Genomic DNA, 21,741 nt, shown 5'->3' on the forward strand with positions numbered 1-21,741 from the left:
GTGAAGCTTGAACTCCTGCCAGGGTTGTTCCTGCAGGATTCTGCTGGGCTGAAATACTCTCCTCGCAGGAGGGACGGTTCAGCACATGCTGGGTTACACCTTCAGTATTTGTGGTGTAATGGTTTTCAGTGTAAAAATCTCCACAGTCCTGGTTTCAGTGTAAAAATCTCCACCTTACTCACAAACTAAAAGTAGATTTAAAAATCTAAAGTTTAGTACGGTGTTATTATTTACTCAGAGTGTGGGTTATGGTTAGTACTGGGGTTATTATTTACTCTGAGTGTGGGTTATGGTTAGTACTGGGGTTATTATTTACTCTGAGTGTGGGTTATGTTTAGTACAGTGGTTATTATTTACTCTGAGTGTGGGTTATGTTTAGTACAATGATTATTTACTCTGAGTGTGGGTTAGGTTTAGTACAATGATTATTTACTCTGAGTGTGGGTTATGTTTAGTACCGGGGGTCATTTACTCTGAGTGTGGGTTATGGTTAGTACTGGGGTTATTATTTACTCTGAGTGTGGGTTATGTTTAGTACAGTGGTTATTATTTACTCAGAGTGTGGGTTATGTTTAGTATGGGGCTCATTTACTCTGAGTGTGGGTTATGTTTAGTACAGTGGTTATTATTTACTCTGAGTGTGGGTTATGTTTAGTACAATGATTATTTACTCTGAGTGTGGGTTATGTTTAGTACAATGATTATTTACTCTGAGTGTGGGTTATGTTTAGTACGGGGGTCATTTACTCTGAGTGTGGGTTATGTTTAGTACAGTGGTTATTATTTACTCTGAGTGTGGGTTATGTTTAGTATGGTGATTATTTACTGTTGAGTGTGGGTTATGTTTAGTACAGTGGTTATTATTTACTCTGAGTGTGGGTTATGTTTAGTACAGTGGTTATTATTTACTCTGAGTGTGGGTTATGTTTAGTACGGTGATTATTTACTCTGAGTGTGGGTTATGTTTAGTACAGTGGTTATTATTTACTCTGAGTGTGGGTTATGTTTAGTACAGTAGTTATTATTTACTCTGAGTGTGGGTTATGTTTAGTACGGTGATTATTTACTCTGAGTGTGGGTTATGTTTAGTACAGTGGTTATTATTTACTCTGAGTGTGGGTTATGTTTAGTACAGTGGTTATTATTTACTCTGAGTGTGGGTTATGTTTAGTACGGTGATTATTTGCTCTGAGTGTGGGTTATGTTTAGTACAATGATTATTTACTCTGAGTGTGGGTTATGTTTAGTACCGGGGTTATTATTTACTCAGAGTGTGGGTTATGGTTAGTACAGTGGTTATTATTTACTCAGAGTGTGGGTTATGTTTAGTACGGTGGTTATTATTTACTCTGAGTGTGGGTTATGTTTAGTACGGTGGTTATTATTTACTCTGAGTGTGGGTTATGTTTAGTACGGTGGTTATTATTTACTCTGAGTGTGGGTTATGTTTAGTACGGTGATTATTTACTCTGAGTATGGGTTATGTTTAGTACAATGATTATTTACTCTGAGTGTGGGTTATGTTTAGTACCGGGGTTATTATTTACTCAGAGTGTGAGTTATGTTTAGTACGGTGGTTATTATTTACTCAGAGTGTGGGTTATGTTTAGTACGGTGGTTATTATTTACTCTGAGTGTGGGTTATGTTTAGTACGGTGGTTATTATTTACTCTGAGTGTGGGTTATGTTTAGTACGGTGGTTATTATTTACTCAGATTGTGGGTTATGTTTAGTACAGTGGTTATTATTTACTCTGAGTGTGGGTTATGTTTAGTACGGTGGTTATTATTTACTCTGAGTGTGAGTTATGTTTAGTACAGTGGTTATTATTTACTCAGAGTGTGAGTTATGTTTAGTACGGTGGTTATTATTTACTCTGAGTGTGGGTTATGTTTAGTACCGGGGTTATTATTTACTCAGAGTGTGAGTTATGTTTAGTACGGTGGTTATTATTTACTCAGAGTGTGGGTTATGTTTAGTACGGTGGTTATTATTTACTCTGAGTGTGGGTTATGTTTAGTACGGTGGTTATTATTTACTCTGAGTGTGGGTTATGTTTAGTACGGTGGTTATTATTTACTCAGATTGTGGGTTATGTTTAGTACAGTGGTTATTATTTACTCTGAGTGTGGGTTATGTTTAGTACGGTGGTTATTATTTACTCTGAGTGTGAGTTATGTTTAGTACAGTGGTTATTATTTACTCAGAGTGTGAGTTATGTTTAGTACGGTGGTTATTATTTACTCAGAGTGTGGGTTATGTTTAGTACGGTGGTTATTATTTACTCTGAGTGTGGGTTATGTTTAGTACGGGGGTTATTATTTACTCTGAGTGTGGGTTATGTTTATTACGGTGGTTATTATTTACTCTGAGAGTGCGCTATGTTTAGTACGGTGATTATTTACTCTAAGTGTGGGTTATGTTTGTGGGTTATGTTTAGTGAGGTGATTATTTACTCTGAGTGTGGGTTATGTTTAGTACAGTGGTTATTATTTACTCAGATTGTGGGTTATGTTTAGTACAGTGGTTATTATTTACTCAGATTGTGGGTTATGTTTAGTACAGTGGTTATTATTTACTCTGAGTGTGGGTTATGTTTAGTACGGTGGTTATTATTTACTCTGAGTGTGGGTTATGTTTATTACGGTGGTTATTATTTACTCTGAGAGTGCGTTATGTTTAGTACGGGGGTTATTTACTCTGAGTGTGGGTTATGTTTGTGGGTTATGTTTAGTGAGGTGATTATTTACTCTGAGTGTGGGTTATGTTTAGTACGGGGGTTATTTACTCTGAGTGTGGGTTATGTTTGTGGGTTATGTTTAGTGAGGTGATTATTTACTCTGAGTGTGGGTTATGTTTAGTACGGGGGTTATTTACTCTGAGTGTGGGTTATGTTTGTGGGTTATGTTTAGTGAGGTGATTATTTACTCTGAGTGTGGGTTATGTTTAGTATGGGGCTTATTTACTCTGAGTGTGGGTTATGTTTAGTACGGTGATTATTTACTCAGAGTGTGAGTTATGTTTAGTACAGTGGTTATTATTTACTCAGAGTGTGGGTTATGTTTAGTACGGTGGTTATTATTTACTCTGAGTGTGGGTTATGTTTAGTACGGTGGTTATTTACTCTGAGAGTGCGTTATGTTTAGTACGGGGGTTATTTACTCTGAGTGTGGGTTATGTTTGTGGGTTATGTTTAGTGAGGTGATTATTTACTCTGAGTGTGGGTTATGTTTAGTACGGTGGTTATTATTTACTCTGAGTGTGGGTTATGTTTAGTACGGTTGTTATTATTTACTCTGAGTGTGGGTTATGTTTAGTACGGGGGTTATTATTTACTCTGAGTGTGGGTTATGTTTAGTACGGTGGTTATTATTTACTCTGACTGTGGGTTATGTTTATTACGGTGGTTATTATTTACTCTGAGAGTGCGTTATGTTTAGTACGGGGGTTATTTACTCTGAGTGTGGGTTATGTTTGTGGGTTATGTTTAGTGAGGTGATTATTTACTCTGAGTGTGGGTTATGTTTAGTACGGTGGTTATTATTTACTCTGAGTGTGGGTTATGTTTAGTACGGTTGTTATTATTTACTCTGAGTGTGGGTTATGTTTAGTACGGGGGTTATTATTTACTCTGAGTGTGGGTTATGTTTAGTACGGTGGTTATTATTTACTCTGAGTGTGGGTTATGTTTAGTACGGGGGTTATTATTTACTCTGAGTGTGGGTTATGTTTAGTACGGGGGTTATTATTTACTCTGAGTGTGGGTTATGTTTAGTACGGGGGTTATTTACTCTAAATGTGTGGGTTATGGTTAGTACGGTGGTTATTATTTACTCTGAGTGTGGGTTATGTTTAGTACGGGGGTTATTTACTCTAAATGTGTGGGTTATGTTTAGTACGGGGGTTATTTACTCTAAATGTGTGGGTTATGGTTAGTACGGTGGTTATTATTTACTCTGAGTGTGGGTTATGTTTAGTACGGGGGTTATTTACTCTAAGGGTGGGTTATGTTTAGTACGGGGGTTATTATTTACTCTGAGTGTGGGTTATGGTTAGTACGGGGGTCATTTACTCTGAGTGTGGGTTATGGTTAGTACGGCGGTTATTATTTACTCTGAGTGTGGGTTATGGTTAGTACAGTGGTTATTATTTACTCAGAGTGTGGGTTATGTTTAGTACGGTGGTTATTATTTTCTCTGAGTGTGGGTTATGTTTAGTGCAGTGGTTATTATTTATTCTGAGTGTGGGTTGTGTTTAGTACAGTGGTTATTATTTACTCTGAGTGTGGGTTATGTTTAGTACAGTGGTTATTATTTACTCTGAGTGTTGTTATGTTTAGTACGGGGCTTATTTACTCTGAGTGTGGGTTATGTTTAGTATGGTGATTATTTACTGTTGAGTGTGGGTTATGTTTAGTAAGGTGATTATTTACTCAGAGTGTGGGTTATGTTTAGTACAGTGGTTATTATTTACTCTGAGTGTGGGTTATGTTTAGGTAGGTGATTATTTACTCAGAGTGTGAGTTATGTTTAGTACAGTGGTTATTATTTACTCTGAGTGTGGGTTATGTTTAGTACGGGGCTTATTTACTCTGAGTGTGGGTTATGTTTAGTATGGTGATTATTTACTGTTGAGTGTGGGTTATGTTTAGTACAGTGGTTATTATTTATTCTGAGTGTGGGTTGTGTTTAGTACGGGGGTTATTATTTACTCAGATTGTGGGTTATGTTTAGTACAGTGGTTATTATTTACTCTGAGTGTGGGTTATGTTTAGTACAGTGGTTATTATTTACTCTGAGTGTGGGTTATAGTACGGGGCTTATTTACTCTGAGTGTGGGTTATGTTTAGTACAGTGGTTATTATTTACTCTGAGTGTGGGTTATGTTTAGTACGGGGCTTATTTACTCTGAGTGTGGGTTATGTTTAGTACGGGGCTTATTTACTCTGAGTGTGGGTTATGTTTAGTACGGGGCTTATTTACTCTGAGTGTGGGTTATGTTTAGTACAATGATTATTTACTCTGAGTGTGGGTTATGTTTAGTACAGTGGTTATTATTTACTCAGAGTGTGAGTTATGTTTAGTACAGTGGTTATTATTTACTCAGATTGTGGGTTATGTTTAGTATGGGGGTTATTATTTACTCAGAGTGTGGGTTATGTTTAGTACGGGGGTTAGTAAGGACTGCAGTGTTAAGTGTGTTGTGGTGTTCAGAATCTCAAACTTAACATCTTATTAAAATCCCCTTCAATCTGAAACTAGAAGTAAGTGATCAGACACACTATTTTCACCTGTTGGACCATAAAACAGGTGAAAAACCACAAACACTGAACGTGTCCCTGTGTGACTGTATGGTGACCCTGAGCATCACAGTCCACAGCCGGTTACATAACAGGTCAAATGTATCGATTTCACACACCATCTGCTTTTTCAAATGCTCTGATAAAAACAAAAGAGAATTTGGGATGTCAAAAGAAAGTTAATTACGAAGAACTGTGATTATGTTTACGAAAATGCATGTGTGTTTCCTCGCCTCTGTCCCGGATGCGTAGATGTATTATGCAGAGTTGGAGAGTTCTGCTTAAATAATGCAGAATGCTGCAAGACTGGGCCGTGTGTGTGCGTGCGTGCGTGCGTGCGTGCGTGCGTGCGTGCGTGTGTGCGTGTGTGTGTACACTTCTGTACGTCAACTCATAACTTCTTAAACCTGTTTCTATGGCGATAACAGGACTGTGTCCTTAATCCAGCAGATTCACACATACTTGAATACCGTGCAGTTTTGCTGTCAGGTTTCAAGTGTTCATATCTACACACACTCAAACACACAAACACACATGCACGCACGCGCACACACACACACACACAAACACACACACACACACACAAACAAACACTTTTTGTCGAGTTGTGTCAAGTAACACATTGAAATAAACTAGAAGTTTTGAAGTAAAAAGACAAAAATAGTATTTTATTGTTAAACTTACTCCAACAATCTGTGTCTTATTTACAAAATCTAAAAATCTAATAAATTACGAAGACTGAGGAATCATTCACAAATTCTACAGGATGAGTTACACTCTGAAATAACATTTCAGCGTTGCATGCAGACGAATTAGAGCTGCATTCTCCTAACAAATGCAGATTCATTGCATATTCTAGATATATTCTCATAAAACATGCAAAGAACATTGAAGAGTTGTTAAAGAATTCCACCATAGCAACCGAATCCTAATAAAAGAACAGCCTCTCTCTCTCTCTCTCTCTCTCTCTCTCTCTCTCTCTCTCTCTCCTCCCTCCCTCTCCCTCTCTCTCTCTCTCTCTCTCTCTCTCCCTCTCTCTCCCTCTCTCTCTCTCTCTCTCTCTCTCTCTCTCTCTCTCTCTCTCGCTCTCTCTCTCTCTCTCTCTCTCTCTCTCCCTCTCTCTCTCTCGTCTCTCTCTCTCTATCTCTCTCTCTCCCTCTCTCTCTCTCTCTCTCTCTCTGTCTCTCTCTCTCTCCTCTCTCTCTCTCTCTCTCTCTCTCTCTCTCTCGCTCTCTCTCTCTCTCTCTCTCTCTCTCTCCCTCTCTCTCTCTCTGTCTCTCTCTCTCTCTCCCTCTCTCTCTCTCTGTCTCTCTCTCTCTCTCCCCTCTCTCTCTCTCTCTCTCTCCTCTCTCTCTCCCTCTCTCTCTCTCTGTCTCTCTCTCTCTCTCTCTCTCTCCTCCTCTCTCTCTCTCTGTCTCTCTCTCTCTCTCCCTCTCTCTCTCTCTCTCTCTCTCTCTCTCTCTCTCTCTCGCTCTCTCTCTCTCTCTCTCTCTCTCTCTCCCTCTCTCTCTCTCTGTCTCTCTCTCTCTATCTCTCTCTCTCCCTCTCTCTCTCTCTCTCTCTCTCTCTCTCTCTCTCTCTCTCTCGCTCTTCAAGTGATGTGATGAGATCCAGTGAGAGAGAGAGAGTGTGTGTGTGTTTCAGATTGGAAATATACAGCACTAAAATCCGATAGGCCTTGTTGTTGTTCTTGACAACCATGTAAACATATTCATGCGAGTGTCTCTTCATAGCAACAACAACTCATCGAGCTTATTGTATTAATATTAATTCCCTGCAAATAAATTGAATTTGTAATATGATATGCATATTTGCTTTTCCATTTCAGCAATTTACTTTACTTTCCTTGTATGTGTGTGTGTGTGTGTGTGTGTGTGTGTGTCTCTTTCAGGTGATGGAGCTCAAAGGTCAGATGCTTCATCTCCCTGAATCGAACTCCATCATGTTCCTGGGCTCGCCGCGTGTTGATAGGCTGGAGGAGCTCATGGGGCGGGGCTTACATCTGTCTGACATCCCCATTCATGACGCCACACGTGATGTCATTCTGGTGGGTGTGTCAAACGACATCATTAGGCTTTCAATGCATCGGCCGCGCTCACTCTAAAAAATGCAGGGTTGTTTTAACCTAAATTTGGGTCAAATGTGGACAAACCCAACCGTTGGGTTACACATTTTAATTTAAAAATGTAAGCCAATGGCTGGGTTTGTCCATATTTGGCCCAAATTTGGGTTGAAACAACCCAGCATTTTTTAGAGGTTACAGTTAGGCTAATGAATTATGCTACTTGATGGAAATGTGAGCATTATTATTAATAAATGTAAGTATTTATTGAATGTATGCCTTTCATAATATATATTTCTATTGCCGTTGTTTTGGCTTTAGGTCACTATATCACTTGTGTTAAAGTCCACCTTCCGTCACTTATTATAATTCCAGTTATGGATGTCAGTGTTGTTATTGTTTACTAAAACTAAAATTGAAATAGATATGAAATGAACAGTGTTGGGGAAAGTTACTTTTAAAAGTAATGCATTGCAATATTGCGTTACTCCCAAAAAAAGTAACTAATTGCGTTTATTAGTTACTTTTTATGATAAGTAATGCGCTACATTACTTTTGCGTTACTTTTTCTCACCTGCATGGGCTTGCTTGTTTGTTTTTTGATAACAACAGAAAAAATTATATTTTTGGCAAATGTTAAGGTCCTTTCACACCGAAAGTGAAATGAATAAGCCTCAGGCTGAAGGAAATGCATGTTTACTCTGTACAGTAGAGGGCGCCGCTCAAAAAAAACTAAAAAAAAAAAGCTGTTGCCATTCTGGATTAAAGAACAATAGGATACAGGAGAAGGAAGTTCAACACTCTTATTTCTAAACCTAATCAAAAGTAATGTTTGCTTATTAGTATGGTTTAGTTAGATCATTGAAGATCAGCAGCAAAGACATTGGTTAATAAAGTGAGATTAAATACATAAAGTATATTTGTGTAATTTAATATAGTTAATTATAAAGGCATTGTGGAAAATTCTGAGATTGCATTTGACTGTTTTTATTCATTTTGAGGAATACTGAATGTTTTCGTGCAAGTATGATGAGTAAATACATGTTCACATTTAGTCTAGAACTAAAATAACCATCATGTTTACACACACACACACACACACAACACCTCCTCACTTTATTTCCCTCAACACGAGGGCAAGAGAGCTGTCAGTCAATAAATATGAAAAAGTGACTAGCGTTACTTATTTGAAAAAGTAACTTGGATACTTTGTTATAAATTGAAAAAGTAATGCGTTACTTTACTAGTTACTTGGAAAAGTAATCTGAAAGTAACTTAGTAAGTTACTTGTGATGAGTTACACACAACACTGGAAATGAATATCTGGAATAACTCTCAACTATTAACGTAACGCATTACTTTTCGTAAAAAGTAACAAAGTTACGCACAATTAGTTTAACCCAATATTGTAATGCATTACTTTTAAAAGTAATTTTCCCAAACACTGCTCATAACTGATGACTTGTGTTGGTAGCCGAACAGGCGAAAGCTCAGGATTTTGTTGTAAATTGAAAAAGTAATGCATTACTTTAGTCAAGTCAAGTCACCTTCATTTATACAGCGCTTTTAACAATATAGATTGTTTCAAAGCAGCTTTACAGTGATAATAGGAAATTAAAGTAACAGAGATTGTTTTGGCTTTACAGCAGCTCTAGAATAAAGTTATTGTCCAGCTAAAGTTAGTTTGGTTTGATTCACTTCCGTCGCAGCGATCATTAGTTATTAACTTAGGGGCCGCTATCATTACTAGTTACTTGAAAAAGTAATCTGATTACTTAACTCAAGTTACTTGTAATGAGTTACACACAACACTGGAAATGAATATCTGGCATATCTGATGACTTGTGTAGGTTGGCGAACAGGCGAAAGCTCAGGATGGACTGAAGAAGCGGATGGATAAACTGAAAGCCACGCTGGAGAAAACACACCAGGCTCTAGAGGAGGAGAAGCGCAGGACCGTAGACTTGCTGTACTCTATTTTCCCGGGAGACGTGGCTCAGAGACTGTGGCAGGGACTCCCGGTTCAGGCCAAGAAGTTTGATGACGTGACGATGCTGTTCTCGGACATCGTGGGCTTCACCGCAGTGTGTGCGCAGTGTACGCCGATGCAGGTCATCAGCATGCTGAACGAGCTCTACACACGCTTCGACTACCAGTGCGGGATACTGGACGTCTACAAGGTAAACACACACACACACACGCACACAAACAGATACTGCTCATCTGTTTATCTATCCATTATTATTATTATCTGTCCATCCATCCATTATTATTATTATTATTATCCATCCATTCATCCATCCATCATTCTGGCTGTATCTATCCATCCATCCATCCATCCATCCATCCATCCATCCATCCATCCATCCATCCATCCATCATTCTGGCTGTCTGCCTGTCTATCATCTGTCTATCTATCTATCTATCCATCCATCCATCCATCATTCTGGCTGTCTGCCGGTCTATCATCTGTCTATCTATCTATCTATCTATCTATCTATCTATCTATCTATCTATCTATCTATCTATCTATCTATCTATCTATCTATCTATCTATCCATCCATCAATCCATCATTCTGGCTGTCTGCCTGTCCATCATCCATCTATCTATCTATCTATCTATCTATCTATCTATCTATCTATCCATCCATCCATCCATCAATCCATCATTCTGGCTGTCTGCCTGTCCATCATCCATCTATCTATCTATCTATCTATCTATCTATCTATCTATCTATCTATCTATCTATCTATCCATCCATCCATCCATCCATCCATCCATCCATCCATCCATCATTCTGGCTGTCTGCCTGTCTATCATCTGTCTATCTATCTATCTATCCATCCATCCATCCATCCATCCATCATTCTGGCTGTCTGCCGGTCTATCATCTGTCTATCTATCTATCTATCTATCTATCTATCTATCTATCTATCTATCTATCTATCTATCTATCTATCTATCTATCTATCTATCTATCTATCTATCTATCTATCTATCTATCTATCTATCTATCCATCCATCAATCCATCATTCTGGCTGTCTGCCTGTCCATCATCCATCTATCTATCTATCTATCTATCTATCCATCCATCCATCCATCAATCCATCATTCTGGCTGTCTGCCTGTCCATCATCCATCTATCTATCTATCTATCTATCTATCTATCTATCTATCTATCTATCTATCTATCCATCCATCCATCCATCCATCCATCATTCTGGCTGCCTGCCTGTCTATCATCTATCTATCTATCCATCCATCCATCTTTCTGGCTCTATCTATCTATCTATCTATCTATCTATCCATCCATCCATCATTCTGGCTCTATCTATCTATCCATCCATCCATCCATCATTCTGGCTGTCTGCCTGTCTATCATCTATCTATCTATCTATCTATCTATCTATCTATCTATCTATCTATCTATCTATCTATCTATCCATCCATCCATCCATCTTTCTGGCTCTATCTATCTATCTATCTATCTATCTATCTATCCATCCATCCATCCATCCATCCATCATTCTGGCTGCCTGCCTGTCTATCATCTATCTATCTATCGTTCTATTTATCTATCGTTCTATTGTTCTTTCTATCCATCCATCCATCCGCAACGTCCTAACAATTCCCTAGCAACCATCCAGAAAAAACTAGCAACTACTCTAAATTCCCTAGCAACCATTCTGCATCCAGCATAGCAATCGCATAGAAACAACCTAGCAACCTTTATCCTCTATGTATGACCTTAAACTTTCAAACATTGTCATGAAAACTTTACACATCTAATTTCAATTGATTATTTTCCATCCTCTCTCTGACCCTTACAATTGACTAGGCTGTTTATTTAGTCTCCAAACACAAGAAACTATAATATATTGCATAAAGTCTATTTTAGGAACATTGACATTTTTGCACTGTGACATTATTTTAAGTGTTTAATAGTCAGTACCATGATGTGGACAAAAATAGTGTTTGCTATTCTGACTTATGTTGATTTAAAAACAAATATTAAAATATTGTTTTATTGTAAAACTGTTGTTTTGATTTGTGATACTCCACTATATCAAAGTTCTGCCCTGGGCCGTCATGACAGTTTAAAAGCCTTTCATTTTACAAGCTGATCTTTAAAACACCGATACGTGTTCAATGAAAAGGCACTTAGCAAGTGTATGTCAATAAATTGGCATTATAAATGGCGGCACTCCATTACTGCGTGTGTGTGCGCGTGTGTGTGTGTGTGTGTGTGTGTGTGTGTGTGTGTGTGTGTGTCATATATCTTGAATAAACAAGGTAAAGTGTATATATTACTATATATAAGTTTATATATTAGGTTATTTATACAATAGAGTAAAGAATCATATATATAAATACATACACACCCCTGGGCAAAACATGGGCCAATCCAAAAGTGTTAAAATATTTAGTGGTCTTTTAATGGTCTTAACCATTATAATCACAAATCACTGGTCAGGAAATCATCAAAAATTGCACAAATACTGTAGAGAAAGTAACTTAGCACAGAATAGCCTTCCCTAATGAAGGGACATCGCGAACAATGTTTCCATGTGCAGTTTGTTAACGTTACACGTCGTCTTTTTGTCAGTACTAATAAAGTTCACTAGCTAAACACTAAGTTAGCGTTAGCTAGTTCATGCTTACAGCTGTTAGCTAACAATGACTGTACCTAACGTTAGTTGTCCGCTGGTTCGACCAGCTTACATGCATCTTTCACTGTATTTTACTGAACTCAGCACAGAGCAAACCCACCCTGTGACGTCACTGGTTATAATACTGCACAATGGCGGAAGATATAACGGTGTTTGTTTTATATGTTAACATTTGTCATGTTTCTTATATAATTTTTGATTATAGTGGAAATCCATCTTTTAAATCATGTAAACTTGACTGACTGCTTCATTTCCCCTTTAAGGCAACCACGTAACTTACTTTTTTTAGTTCAACCAACAATCATTTTGTTTTGTTTTTACAGTGGGCATTAATCCGGATAACTGCTCACAGGCATATGTGTGTGTGTGTGTGTGTGTACAGTAAAAGCTGTTCTCTCTCCGCAGATCGAGACGATAGGTGATGCGTACTGCGTGGCGGGCGGCTTGCACAGGAAGATCGACAGTCACGCCAAGCCGATCGCACTCATGGCCCTGAAGATGATGGAGCTGTCCGGGGAAGTGCTCACGCCTGATGGGAAGCCAATCAAGGTGAACCAGTGCTGATGTTTCAAACCGGAAACTAGTCGAGTCTTCTTTACTTATATACAATACAGATCGTTTCATAGAAAAATGCATCAGATATGAGACCGACTCAAATTCTGCTGTAAAGCAGCTCTACTAACACAATAGAATTATTATTATTGAGCTGAAGGGTTAGGGTTCAGTTCAGTATGGCTAAATAATTCTACTGTACAATTTTTTTTGCAGCATGCATACTGTGCCTAGTGTACAATTTTCTGTGTCTATTAAAATACCCGTTAGACATACTTTTTGTTCTTTTGCGGTATAATAATATGTTGAGTAATGCTAGCTCACACAAGGTGGGATACATTATCCCATAATGCAATGCACGTAACTTAATCTTTCCTTTTGACTTCCTTCTTGACTGATTATTTGATCAACCTGCCAAATTTTTTTAAAAATTTTATTGTATTAAGATTGCCACACAAAAAAAAAAATATATATATATATATATATATATATATATATATATATATATATATATAAATATATATATATATTTTTTTTTTAGTTTTCTAATATTTGTTTCTGATGACTGGACAACTGCAACGAAGTCATGTGACCAAAATGTCGATTTTTGTGTGTGTGTGTAGCTGAGCTAGCGTGGATTCAGGGCTTTGAGTCGCATTGAAGTGACTCAATGTGGTTTCATGGGATGCGTTCATGTTTCTGATGTTGTTAAGCTGTTGTTGTGCGTTAAAACGCACTTGTCTATTAGCATTTGTTCATTGTGCATGATGGCGGAGCCACGGTTTAAAGCATCTAACGGTGGCACACTCATGTGTGTGTGGTTGTGTTAAGGATCTTGTGTTTAAACTCACTGTGGCGACGGAGTGAGAGTGGAATCTGGTCGCCGTGGAGACGGCGGAACACTCCAAGTGCTTGCCGCTAATTGATTGCTACATTGTTGCTCTTTTCTCCCATTTAGAGGGAGTCAACGAGCGAATCGGTGTGTGTGTGTGTGTGTGTGTGTGTGTTCTCTGGCATCTCTGGGCATGTTGTGCCACCTCTAAATTGTAATGAAGGCAATAATGATTGTGTTTGTTTGTTTATTTGGTAACACTTTACATTAAGGTTAATTAGTTAACTACCTTAGTTAACATGAACTAAGAATGAACAATACTTCTAAAGCCTTTATTAATCTTAGTTAATATTAATTTCAACATTTACTAATACGTTATTAAAATCAAGGTTGTATTTGTTAACATTAGTTAATGCACTGTGAACTAACATGAGCAAACAATGAACAGCTGTATTTTTATTATTAACTGACATTGACAAAGATTAATAAATGCTGTAACAAATGTATTTCTCAATATTGTTGCATGCATTAGTTTTCTTAAGAGCCTCTACTGTAGTCTAGTCTGTTGCGTGATTGACAGCACTGTCGGCGTGACAACAAGGCCATGAATAATATCAGGGTCGTCGCCGTGGGCGACCATGCATCATCATTAAATGTGAGTGCGTGTATATTGGTGGACTCTGTGTGACATGAGGCTGGCAGTAATAAGATGCCCTTTCGATAACGCCGCTGTTTATGAGCGGTTCAGTTCGGCCTTTGTGTGATTCTCGTGTCTGAAGCCACTGGCATTGACATTAGATTCATTAGATCCTGGCGATTAAGCAGATCTGCTGTGATCTGTCCTATTCTGTCCTGAGTTTGATTGACCGCTGTCAGTCACACGCTGCTGCCCTCGTAAATTCTTTTTCAGCACGTGGTGTGTGTGTGTGTGTGTCTTGCACTATTGACAGTATTGGCTCTTTGCTAGAGTTGCCATGGCGATGCTAGTGTGTGTTAGGTTGTTAAAGGTACACACACACACACACACGCTCATATCAGCTCTGTTACAAAACCCAGATATCATTTTAAGGCATCATAGGCTGTTAAAAAAAGATTAGCTGCGAAATGATGATGCCTTATGAGATATCTTATTTTAGCCAAAATGTAAAGCAGCATTGCATGTATTCTTCGTGGATAATGCAGTCCCAGAATGCATGTGAGGAGTTCGCCCCTTTGCGTGTGTTGCTAATACTTCAAAATATGCACAATCAATACATACCATATATAAATATTAGTTAAAATATTTTATTTTTAATTGCATTGAAATTATTTTTAATAATACTGTTTGGTATTGAATGAAATGTATGTATTATCAGCATTTCTCTTTGTTGAGAGAACTCTGGACTACAATGTAAACGCTCAAAATAATTAATTGGTTTGAGTAGGACAAACTTAAATTAAACTAATTAGTTCAGTCAAATTAACTTGTATGAGTATTTAGCACTTTATTTTTCTTTCAAGTTCACAGAACTGATATATTTTAAGTAAACTGAACTGTTTCATTGTTTTGAGTTTTATTAAATAAAATGTGAAAATTCCCAGCATGCTTTGCCAATGGCACTCGAAAGGGAGAGTAAATGCTAAAATTAAGTGTAATGTAATTTTGTTGTTTTTTGTGCAATATTAATGTTAAGTGGGAGATTTAGTAGTGATTAATATTTTGTTATGCTAATTTAGAAGAATTTCTGTTAATGTTGGTTTTACCATCATGGTAACAAGTAGTGCATGAGCTTGATTTGAGAGCAAATATAACCTTTATATGCCGCAAGTGCTACTGTATAAAATACTATTGTTAACATGTTAGCAAATTAGTATGTTAGCAAATTAACTTGTTAAAGCTAGTTAAGTTTATACTAATAAAAGTGTTCATATTGAGATTACATGAAAGTTTTAAGTTCAATGTATGAATTAGTGTACTCAATCATTTCAAGTTAAGAACAATTAAAATGTATAAGTACAAAATAAAAATCTGCCAGTTCTGCTTTACTTAAACTTTAAATTTCTTAACTTAAAATATTTGAGGCAACTGATTGCCTTACATTTTTTCAGTTTGGCCAATATTGATACAAATAGTATAATAATCGACTTTTTGCCCAATATTTGTGTTATTTTGTGCCTTGTTAGACTGGAAAAAAATTATTTTTGCTCCTTGTTCAGTTTCCATAATCAAAGCCAAAAATGAGCAGAAGCAACACAATTGACCCTTCGCAAAGACCCGCCCCCCTTAGTTACTGTCGCTATGTCCGACAAGCTACGCGCTCTCACGCACACACCATGTTCTCACGCAGTGAAAAATACATCGCGGATCAGAGAGGAGACTGACAATATGCTGACAGACAGGACAAACCAGGTTACTTTTCGGTTACTTTTGATATTAAACATATTAAACAAAGTCCCACCTTTCAAATTTGATCATCTTTAAAAATAAATTTAAACAATAAATACCGTTTTGTGGCTCTTTAATGTGTCGTGAGAGATCGCTGTAGAGCCTCAGTTAAAGCTGCTCGTGAACCGATCATCTCTTCCTTCTAGTCCATTTATAGCATCAAATAAACATGAATGAAAATCAGAAGGAATGTTGTTTTAACCGCGGAAAGGCGTCAGTATATTCAGTTTTTCAAGTTCAAATGCTCCCACGTTAATCTAATAACTCTCCTGACTGCTTTGTCGGACAAAATGGCGGATGGCGAAGTATGATTGGTCAGATCACCTGTCAATCAAGCTCCCTGCGAAGGGTCAATTGTTGAACATTTTATCACAACTCAGTTTTATTGAGTTCAAAGCACTTACACTAATCTTTGTGTGTTGCATTAACTGAAACTGCATGGTAGAGCTGCACGATTAATCGTTAAAAGATTGCAATCTCGATTCAAACACCCACGTGACCTTATTCCTAAAGAACAATGACTGTTAAAAAATGTATTTGTCATTGAATCATTCGTTCAAAAACGCTGATGCAATCAGTAATGAAACAAGTGAAGTATTAATGAGTGAGTCATTGAATCATTCATTCAACCGATTTTTTCAAATTAAGAATTAATTAAAGACTTGAGGAACTAAAGGTTGAGTTTATGTGATCTTTATGCATTTTTGTGTAAAGACAAAGACCTGTTAGTGTTTAATGTTCAGTTATGTTGGTGTTGAGTTTGTGTTTTGGAAGATTGTGTGGTTATAATTGTGCTGAAGAGAAGAATTGAGGTTAGGATGGTTATAACTCTGGTTAACTGCTGTTTAATGTTTCATTCAATGAAAATAGAAAATATATGTAATAATATAAGTTCAGTGACAAACAAAATATTCAAAAACTACAAGTCGCATGTTCACTATACAATAGTATTGTGCATAGAATATAGACCAATTTCTGAGTGAAATAGGTAAATCCTACACTAAATCCAAGCAATCTGTATTTCATAATGTGCCATATAAATAAACTTGAGTTTTCTCTTCATGTCTGTAGCTGAGGATCGGCATCCACTCCGGCTCAGTTCTGGCTGGAGTCGTCGGAGTGATGATGCCTCGCTACTGTCTGTTTGGAAACAACGTCACGCTGGCCAGCAAGTTTGAGTCGGGCAGTCACCCGCGCTGCATCAACGTCAGCCCCAGCACATACCAGTGAGAACACACACACACACACACACACACACAATCACACCCACTCCGCTCATGTGTAACTCTGCTGCAGTGGAGACAGTCACACCTGTTTCTATGGCAACCTGCTTCTGTCGAGATCGTTAAGGATGATACTCTGCAGTCAAGTGCAGCTCTGAAGATCTGCTCACACACACACACACACACACAAACATATGCACCAATGAACACCTGTTTTTGTAGACATTACACTCAACATGAATAATTATGCATAGTTGAACACAAACTCATGTGCACGCTTATACACACTCGACATCAAGCGCAGAGATAGACCCACACATGCACACACTTATGTGCATATAAAACACACACACACACACACTCATACACACGTGCACGCTTACACACACTCGACATCCAGCACACTTATATGCATATAAAACACACACACACACGTGTATGCTTACACACCCTCGACATCAAGCACACACTTTTGTGCATATAAAACACACACACTCACACATGCGCACGCTTACACACACACTCAACATCAGGCACACATGCACACACTCATATGCATATTAAACACACACACACGTGCACGCTTACACACACTCGACAGAGAACATCCAAAATGCAGGTTTGTGTTTGTTTTAGCGCACTTTAACCATGTGCATCAGTAGATTTCATTGTCAATACAAATCTTTAATGGTTGTTTTCTTAAAATTATTTATTTCTCCACTTCAGCAACACTTACATCAAACTTTACAGTTTTATCCCATAATTTACTCTCCCTCAAGCCATCCTAGGTATATATGACTTTCTTGTTTCAGACGAAAACAATCTGAGTTATATTAGATAATATCTTGGCTTTATATAATATCTTATATAATAAAATATCTTAATATAACATATAATATCTTCAGCTTTATAATGGCAGTGAATGGAGGATGAGATTTTGAAGCCCAAAAAAGTGCATCATAAAAAAGGCCTTCTGAAGTGAAGCCATGTGTTTTTGGAAGAAAAATATCCATATTTAAAACTTTATAAACTATAATTATTGGCTTCCGGCAACAGCCGTACACTTGTTCACGGGAGAGTCGAGTTTCGGCTCGAGGGTGACCTCTGACCCGACGTATGGATAAATATGGATATTTTTCTTATAAAAACCCATTGCTTTGCTTCAGAAGGCCTTTATTAACCCGTATCTGACCCTAGCAGAAAACTTTTTGACTTTACAATTAAAACAAACAAACTTATATTAGTTTTTTATATATGTAGATTTAATTTCTTTTCCATTTGTTTCCCCCTCGTTTCTCAGACTCCTGCGTGACGACCGCTCGTTCACCTTCATCCCTCGCTCCAGGCAGGAGCTTCCCGACAACTTCCCTAAAGAGATCCCGGGAATCTGCTATTTCCTGGAGGCGGGGAAATGCCAGAGCCACGCCTCCCTCACCAGCACTCGCTCCGCCCCCATCCGGAAAGTGTCTTATAACATTGGGACCATGTTTCTACGGGAGACTAGCCTCTGAGATGGCCCCACCCATTCGCTATGACATCACTTCCTGTAGACTAGTGTTGCCTGTGGCAACTCGTTGCCCCGCCTCTCGACCGGAGCGTTTGTCCTTAGAGGCGGGAACTCACACGAAGGGGGCGGAGACAATGACCCCGCCCTTTAAAGGAGCCATGGATAATTGTGTTCTGAAAATACAATAAAACAAATATATATATAGATATATATATTTAAAATAAAGCCTTCTGCTCAACGGCATAGCCAAGCAAAGACATACATGCTGTACACATGCTAATACTACAGACAAACTCATGTAAACACACATACATTTCTTGCAGCATTGCAGGTTAATAGAATTCACATGGATAACTTGGTGCCTTTACCTCCTAAACACACACACACACACACACACACACACACACACGCACGCCACAAACAAGCATTTATCTCTACCATTTTACACACGCTGCCATTAACCGCTGTTAAATCCTTTGTGTGTGTGTGTGTCTATCCTCTATTAACCATTGTTAGATCTCATGTGTTTGTGTGCGTGTCCTACCATTAACCGCTGTTAGATTGTGTGTATGTGTGTGTGCATTTTGTATGTGTGTGAATGTGCTCAGTTTGTGTAAGGAATGAGGTTGTTTCAGACATCTCACATCTGTGGCATGTTTTCATTTTAGCTTCTGTAATAAAGTCGCAGTTCAATGTATCAGAAACATAACTGCGTGAACGTGCACTGTTCACTTATTTAATCAACGCGCTCTTTTGCAATATAAGCTTTTTTGAAGCGTCATTTAATGCAAAAGCTTCTGTCGGTCTTGATGCAGGTTACATGCACTGAAAGGGACACAGATAATCCGAATATTGTTCAGTAGATTCTGAGTGAATCCAGTTGATTGAAGCAGGTAATAGATGCAATTTTGGCTACCATGTAGATTAATTATTATTTATGTAAATGTGATTGTCATGCCAATTTTTATGCAAAAGTTTATAATAGTTCTCAATAATCCATTCTTGATCACTATTTACCAGTTCATGACTGATATTAAATGCAAAACTGTAAATCAGGCTCACTTTTATACGGCAGAAACGCTGAGAACTCGCATGCTGCAGATGGCAGATGTGTGAAACGGTGTGTGTGTGTGTGTGTGTGTGAGAGAGAGAGAGAGAGAGAGTGTGAGTTTGAGTGTGTATATGTTTTTCTATCCCGGTGGGGACTTAAACCTGAATGCACACAGACTCATGGGGACTCGTGTCACTGTGGACCTAAATTGAGGTCCCCGTGGGTACACATGCTTATAAATCATACAGAATGACTTTTTTGAACATGTAAAACTGTAGAAGTTTTCTGGGATGGGTACGTTTAGGGGTCGGGATAGTATAAAATATACAGTTTGTACAGTATAAAAACCATTACATCTATGGAGAGTCCTCACAAAGATAGTAAAGACGTGTGTGTGCGTGCGTGCGTGCTTTCGTGCGTGCGTGTGTGTGTGAGAATACAGTTTGAGGTCACATGAAGGTACGTGGTAATGTCATCATTCATTTCGGTCACATTTGATTAATTTAAGATCACATCCGGACGTGTCAGTCATTTTTATCAGGATGCCAATAAAATCGATTCATTTAAGTTTTATGGTGTCAGACTGCTGTGTTAGTGCTCTCTTTAAATTGCTATTGTACTTTTTTACTTTTTTTTTTAAAGACCTGTATGACTTTCTTTCATTCAGTACAACACAAAATAAGTGTTGTTGGTGTATGCAAATGAGATTAGAGGTCTATTCCTGGCACAAGCTTCAGAGACTATAATATAGCACACACATTATGAAAGTTATCATATTTTATGGTGCTGCTTTACTCTTTTTTTTGGAGCTTGACTTCTGGTTCCCATTAAATGATATTGTACGATAAAGAGCAGTGTGACTATTCGGCTAAATATCTCCTTTTTTCCACAGAAGAAAGAAAGTCCTAGGGTGTGGAATGAAATGAGGGTGAGTAAATGATGAGAATGTTTTAGGGAAGAACTGTTCCTTTAAGAAAAGTAAAAGCATTAGGTAGTGTGTGTGTGTAATTGTGTGTCAGTACCTTGAGAGTTGAAGTGCACATTGTTGCGTTTCTTCACCGGATGTGCACAGAGAAAATCATCCATCAGTCAGTCACACACACCACTTGAGGACGTCTGGCTCAGATTAATGTGCTGAAAAGTTGTTCATGGTCCAGTCTTGTGCATTTTTACTCAGCTAAATTTGTCTCAGAAAAGGTTACTGTATAAAGCAGTAAAAGATATGTGACAGTAACAGTGCTATTATCATGATTATGAGTTACATAGATTATAATTATTAATCAGTTAAGGCACAAGCCAAATCAACAATGATATAATATCCTTTACATGCAATCCGCAAGCAATGACATCATTCCCGCACGGCACAAGCTGATTGGCCTCTGCTGATCCTGCAGCCAATGAGATCGCTTGCTCAACATTTAAACAGTCTGGTTGATTGTTTGCTGTAACAATCTGGTTGATTGTTTCCTCCCCAGCTCCACCTGTCTAAATCTGCTACGGGATTTATGTGTATTATTAACGCAGCAGCGGCATATCTCACTGCAGTGTGTCTGTGTAACTGTTAGCAAGTCCGTACCTGTAATAACAGGACAGGAGTAATAATCAACAGCAGCAGAAGCAGCGTTACAGATCTAATCCGCCAAGACCAAATACAGTAACATTGCCATATTCAAAGCTAAAACTATTCAGAGTTGCCATGAATGAAATACATTTATGAAAGTCTTTACTAGCACAGGCTAATTGTGAATTGGAACTCAACTTTAAATATGCACTGCAAAAAATGCTTTCCTTACTTAATATTTTTGTCTTGTTTCCAGTCCAATTATCTAGATAAGTAAAATGACATAAGAAATGTTATCTTATTTGCCAATGGGGTAAGAGAAGAAATCTTAATTCAAATGGAAAACAAGAAAACTAATCTTAATTCAAATGGAAAATACGACTATTTTTCTTACCCCATTGGCAGATAATTTAGCTTGTTTTAAGCAAAAACTCACTTTATTTTTTATTTTTTTATCAGAAAACAAGAGAGAATTTCTTATGTCATTTTACTTATCTAGTAAATGCTTCTTGATTTAAGAATTTTAGATATTTGGACTGGAAATGCAAGAATTTTA

The 21,741-nt window shown here is 37.8% G+C and overlaps 1 protein-coding gene across 3 annotated transcripts in view; it reads left to right on the forward strand.

Annotated features, from left to right (window-relative positions):
- The window catches only part of gucy1a2 (guanylate cyclase 1, soluble, alpha 2), a 188,046-nt gene that overhangs the window by 24,823 nt on the left and 141,482 nt on the right, over nt 1-21,741 (forward strand). The window contains exons 5-9 of one of the 3 annotated variants that reach the window (XR_013195740.1): nt 7,191-7,346; nt 9,212-9,541; nt 12,440-12,583; nt 16,915-17,069; nt 18,367-19,922. Coding sequence is in view for 1 of the 3 variants with exons in the window: in XM_077207129.1 (XP_077063244.1) it covers nt 7,191-7,346; nt 9,212-9,541; nt 12,440-12,583; nt 16,915-17,069; nt 18,367-18,577 (996 nt within the window). In the remaining 2 variants the exon portion in view is untranslated. Of the gene's footprint in view, nt 1-7,190; nt 7,347-9,211; nt 9,542-12,439; nt 12,584-16,914; nt 17,070-18,366; nt 20,192-21,741 lie in introns of those variants that run through there. The other 2 variants (XR_013195741.1, XM_077207129.1) reach the window with 2 other exon arrangements.

Source organism: Siphateles boraxobius, unplaced genomic scaffold, assembly GCF_051911475.1.
Source record: "Siphateles boraxobius isolate OS27281-9 unplaced genomic scaffold, OSU_SipBor_1 6, whole genome shotgun sequence".
Lineage (NCBI taxonomy): Eukaryota > Metazoa > Chordata > Actinopteri > Cypriniformes > Leuciscidae > Siphateles > Siphateles boraxobius.